Raw genomic sequence first — 5,630 nt, 5'->3', positions numbered from 1 at the left:
GGGTGGACAAAAGAGCATGGGAGGAGGAGAAGCAGAGACTTCGAGATTCCACAAGCCTCTGGAGTTTTGTGTGAAGGGGAGCCCAGAAAACTGGTGATGTTGGACTGATGCTCGTGAGTGAATGAGAGGAAAACAAGATCGAGTGAACATGGGGGTCTTTTCATTAATGGTAATTTTTCAACAGTGTCCAGGGTACAGGGAAACAGGCACTATTCAGGGAGTGGTAATCATTCCAGCCTCTTGGGAAATCACTTTAGCAATACACATCCAGAGCCTTGAAAGATGTCCATGCCCTTTGATCCACTAATTCCACTTCTGGAAATCTCTCCTCAGGAAATAATTCCAAATACAGAAGAAAGTTCTCTGCATAGACATTTGTCACAGAATTATTTATAATAGGTCTAGGAACATCTAAATATGCCACAATAGATAATGATTAAGTATGCAGGATGGACCCACTGACTGGATTATCAACTCCCTGAGAACAGGGATGGTGTCTATTTTATTTATCACTTACCCCCAGCACCTACCATGTAACTGATATTTGTTGAATGAATGAATAAATATTCTTATAAAGTTAAGCAAAAAAAAGATAAAATCATCCTTAAATTTACATGTAAATCTGCATACGCTCACAGTATGATCTCAACCATGTTTTAAAAAAACAAACAAACAAAAAGCACCCTAACGCTATATATATATAAACTAAAGAAATAACTCCCTAAAATGTAACCAGTAATCATCTTTGGGTGGTGAAATATGATTTCCTTTTTCAATTTATTTTAATTTTGCATATTTTTAAAAATGAATACGATTACTTTTATGATGGAAAAAACAAGTCAAGGTCATTTCTTTACAAAGGGAGGGCTTGGGAGTTCTCTGGCGGTCCAGTGGTTAGGACTCAGGACTTTCACTACCATGGCCCGGGTTCAATCCCTGGTTGGGGAACTAAGATCCCACAACCCACATGGCGCAGCCAAAAAATAAGAAATAAAAATAATAAGGAAGGGCTAAAGTTAGGCAGGATTTACACTCTCATCGACAGGACTCAATAAGGTTTTGCACCCTCCGAGTGTCCCCAGGCAGTCTTTGTCGGTGTGAGTCTCCAATTCCAGCCATGGTGCTCCTATGAAGATGGGTTCCTCCCACTACTGTCAGGGACAGGTCTGTTTTCTGGGTGAGAAAAGGCCCCTCCAAGAGCTAAAGAGAGACGCTGTTCAGAGGTACCAGCTTTCACTGGAGCATTTTCTAGATTCTTAACCAGCTGGCAAAAATAATATCCAGCGAGATGGAAAACTGTTGATGATACAGTTTTAAGTGAAACAGAGCAGAATACAGAGGAGCATGTTTGCCAAGAATATAACCATGCAAACTGTTCATTTCACAAATATTTATTGAAGGAAGGAAAAGGCCACAAGAAATATGTCCACATGCAGCCAGATATGCAATCAAAACTGAATCCACCTTTTTAGCAATACCATTTTACAGCCATATCTCTAGAACTAGGATTCCTATAGCTCTACTGTACATCCCACCGTGGGTGTCTAAAGGGGCTCACCGACTGGCTCCAGGCTCCAGGGCAATCTGTTTCCTAGAGGAGAGCTTCTCGAATGTTTGCACCATTAACTCGGAGATCTTGATAAAATGCAGATTTTGATTCAATAGGTCTGGGGTGGGAAGAGAGGTTCTACATGCCAAACAAGCTCCAAGTGATGCTAAGGCTGCTGGTTTTCTGAGTACACTTCGAGATACAAGTGCCAAAGGTGCTGGATAAATGGGAAACCCCAAGGGTCATTAGGAACAGGAGCAGGAGACAGCCATCCACGCAAGTTGTGCCAACCCAGCAAGGTGAGGGGAGCACAGAAGATACTCAGCGAGGCTTCCATCCTCTACCCAAATTCCCAATGCCAAGCACCTTCACCAGATGCTCAGCCTGGTCCCCCAGTCTTCAAGCATGCTAGCACCCTAAAGCATCCTTGTCCCCAAGCATCTTGGCACCACTGAGATGAGTGGTGACACACAAACTCCAGGCAATCGTCTGGGATCTGGAGGGGCCTGAGGCCCCCAGTTCCTTGCGGAGCTTGAGCAATGACATCTTTCTGGAATGGGTCCCAGGGTCTGGGCTTTGCTGGCAGGTGGTTACCTGGAGCAGCCAGCAGCAGGTGGCACCAGAGGACAAGCACAAGCTGCAACCAAGAGAATGGCTCAACAATCTGTCCAAAAAACCAGGATAAAGGCGAGCAAAGGAATGGAATGAGAGATGTGACCAAAAGTTGGGACAAAATAAACAGTTCCAGGAAGGGAGCTGGTGACTCAAAGAGCAGTTGTCTTTGGTGTCAGTTGTACAGGTTCTTGGTCAGAGGCCAGGCCAGAGAGATGATCAAATGTGGCTGCTCAATCTCCTGCTACCTGGCCCTTTGCCAGAGGCCCTGTGTAGAGCCAACCCTAGGAGCCTCACAGTGAGGCCCCTCGAAGGGTCTGGGGACTTGAATACCCTGCCCCGGGAGGCCGTGGTGGGTCCAGCCACTAGCCACTCTGCAGGACTGAGCAGGTACAACCAGGTCTGGACATCCCATCCAAGGTGGCCCACAGCAATCTTGACATTTCCCTTTCTGCAAGGACAAGCTGTCTGGTCCACACACAGATGAAGCCTTGGATCCAGAAGCCTGAACCTTGACCTCCACGGGTGAGATATTCACACTCATCGTAGCCCTTTCTCCATTTCCCAGGCTGGCTGGAGGAAGGGGGACACTCTGCTCCTTTCAGCCCGTGCCCCAGACTTTAAGAACTCCCTCCCTGGCCCTGCCATTACTGAAAGCCGCTGGGAGGCCCAAAGTCCTGGGGAGGCTTCGGAAGAACGGTGACACATCACCTGGGGCAAGTCAGCTCAGGGGCAGAGTGGAACGAAGGAGGCTGGAGTCATGGCCTTAAGTACTGTAAGTCTCTGCAGTGGGTGGACTGGGGAGGGTCGCAGAGTCCTTGGCCAGCTGCCTTGTCAAGAGAGGTCCTGGGAGGCAAGGAAGGGCAGGCGAGAGGGTGTGGCTGCAGTAGCCTGAGCCCTTCCTACGCTGGACTGTGGCGCAGGGTGCTGTCCTCAGCTCGGCACTCAGCAGGGGCACCTGCTACCTTTCTGGTCACCACGGTAAATCTTTCTGCAGCTCTCTCCCTGGGCCAGGGACTGTCCCAGGCATAGGGGACCCAAGCTCTTTGACAATACAGATGTCACCCTCAAGGGGCCCACAGTCCTATCAAGGAGATATACTTGCAGGCTTATTTCCATTCAAGGTGGCAGACACAAAGAAAGAGAAAAAGGATGGAGTAGCATGTGAACCCTGGAATTCCTGCTGCTCAGGGCTGATCTTCCTACCACAGAGGAGTGTGAGCTGGCTGCCAGGGTCCATTCTCTGCAGCTGGATGTGCTAATGATATACAGTAACCCCCCTGTCTTGCCTCCATAGAACTCTTTACCACTTACAAAGCCCATCCACAAACATCGTCTCCCACAGAGGTTAGGGGTTTACCAAGGTCCAGAGCTCTGACTCCACATGTTCTTCCCCTCACCCCACCACGGCCTTGCAGCCTCACGGGTGGAAGTGAAATCCCTGGGCTCCCAGGCTGGGCATCTGTTGCTGAGTTACCAGAATGAACTACAGACCATCAATCAGACCATCTCCGGCTCCGGCATCTGCTCAGGGTGCAAGACATACTGTGTGTGACCTGCAGAACCCAGACTCAGAATTCTCCCAAGAACAACAGCTGAACCATCAGAATGCTCGGCTTCACAAGGCCCCTATCTGGGCCCCACAAAGCCAGTGCCACCCCCAGCTTGCAACGTGCCCACTTAGCTAAGTGAGGGAGGCTGGTAATGAACATGGCAGAGAGAAGCCCTAAACCTGGCTAGATGGGGTTGGACCTGCCACTGAGCCTCAGAGACCCTTTGGAGACTTCCGTGTGCACTGTGGACAGAGGCAGATGCTCGGACTCCTCCACAGGGACGCTCTGCTGGCAAGTCAGCACCAAGGCCTTGACCTCCTTCTTGAAGTTGGTGTTGAGAAAACCATAGATGAAAGGGTTGACACAGGTAGAGGCCATGGCAAGCAGGTGGCACACCAAGAAGATGAGGTTGCCATGACAGATGGGGATGGCCTCATGGTACCAGTCCTCCAGGCTGTTGAACACATGCAGGGGCAGCCAAAGCACAGCAAAGGCAGCCACCATTACCACAAGGACCACATTGATCCGCTTCATCTGCCAAGCCCGAAAGCTGTAGGTGCCCTTGCGGAATACCCGCCCCCGCTTCCGCAGACGCTGGTAGATGCGAGCGTAGCAGACCAAGATGAAGGCCAGTGGGATGCAGTACTGGAAGAGCAGCAGAAAGGTGGTGTAGATGATGCGGTGATGGTCCAGTGGCCAGGACTCAGTACAGACCACCTTATCCACCAGAAACTCCAGAGCCTTGGAGTGGTTCTTATGAAAGACATTCTCTAGGATGCTGTTAGCCAGGAAGGGCAGGGAAAGGAAGCCCGCGATGAGCCAGATGACCACAATCCCCAGGTAGGCCTGCGAGACACTGGGTTTCCAGCCTGTTGGATTGATGATGAGCTGATGCCTCTCCAGAGCCACAAGTACGAGCGAGAGGATGGAGACTGTCACCGACATACACTGGATAAAGGCCGATATCTTGCAAAGGACCTCGCCAAAGATCCAGTAGTCCATGATGGTGTAGATAGCCGTGAGTGGCTGGCAGATGAGGCACATGAGGAAGTCAGAGAAGGCCAGGTTGGCAATAAGCAGGTTGGTCACATTGGCCTTCTCCTTCTGCCTAATGGTCACACATATCAGGCAGAGGTTGCCCAGGACTCCCACAATGGTCTCAATGCTGTAGGAGGTGACAATGAAGACCATTGGGTCTATAGAATCCTGGCAGTAGTCAGAGAAGTTGTATGGCGTGTACAGAGAACTTGACTTGCTCCTGTTTTGACCCTGTGGGGATTCTGGGAACAGCAAGGCCAGGAAGTGAGAGATGTTCATGGTGGATGTGAAAAGATTCCAGGAGATTCAATGATGACATCTGCAAAGCAAAGACAAAGGGCACTGAAGGACAGTGCCTCCTGTGTGGAATCCAGGGAAGAGTGGGGACCAGGTAGAGAGGTTCATGGCTGCTTCCTTCCCAAGGCTGAGACCTAGAGGACCTGAAACTCAGAGATGTAAAGCAACTTGCCCATAGTCACACAGCTAATAAGTAATGGGGCCCAGATACAAACCCAGGTCTGTCTGACGTCAGAACCTGTTCCACAAATTCCCTCTGACCTCAGAGTTTGAGGTTATTTTGATGATAAAGAAGTTGGATTGTTGTATGCAGAGTTCAGGAGGCTTTGAAAGAATGGTGACAAATCACCTGGGGCAAGTCAGCTCAGGGTCAGAGTGGACCGAAGGAGGCTGGAGTCATGGCCTGGAGGCTGGAGAATTATTTAGGGAACACGGGTAGAAATCCCCTTATCACATTTTATGCAAATAGAGACAGCAACACATTCTGCCATGTGCTCAGGTCCTTCCATGGCACCCCCTTTAGGACAGAACAAAAACCTCGGGGCTTGACACACAGTGTGCCCTCCTGGTCTCAGTCCCTA

The 5,630-nt window shown here is 49.9% G+C and overlaps 1 protein-coding gene across 1 annotated transcript; it reads right to left on the bottom strand.

The window, feature by feature from the left end:
• Nucleotides 1-3,795: 3,795 nt before the first annotated feature.
• LOC114883300 (neuropeptide Y receptor type 4) lies at nucleotides 3,796-5,049 on the bottom strand. Its single transcript, XM_029200964.1, has one exon. It carries the CDS (start codon nucleotides 5,029-5,031, stop codon nucleotides 3,898-3,900), a length of 1,134 nt encoding a protein of 377 aa, XP_029056797.1. The 5' UTR covers nucleotides 5,032-5,049; the 3' UTR covers nucleotides 3,796-3,897.
• Nucleotides 5,050-5,630: the final 581 nt, after the last annotated feature.

This window comes from Monodon monoceros, unplaced genomic scaffold, assembly GCF_005190385.1.
Source record: "Monodon monoceros isolate NGI ecotype Baffin Bay Population unplaced genomic scaffold, NGI_Narwhal_1 Super_Scaffold_4, whole genome shotgun sequence".
Lineage (NCBI taxonomy): Eukaryota > Metazoa > Chordata > Mammalia > Artiodactyla > Monodontidae > Monodon > Monodon monoceros.
This window is presented reverse-complemented; position numbering and strand designations above follow the sequence as displayed.

Coding starts and splice junctions, on each gene's coding strand:
- LOC114883300 (XM_029200964.1), bottom strand. CDS start 5,031: ATGAACATCTCTCACTTCCTGGCCTTGCTGTTCCCAGAATCCCCACAG.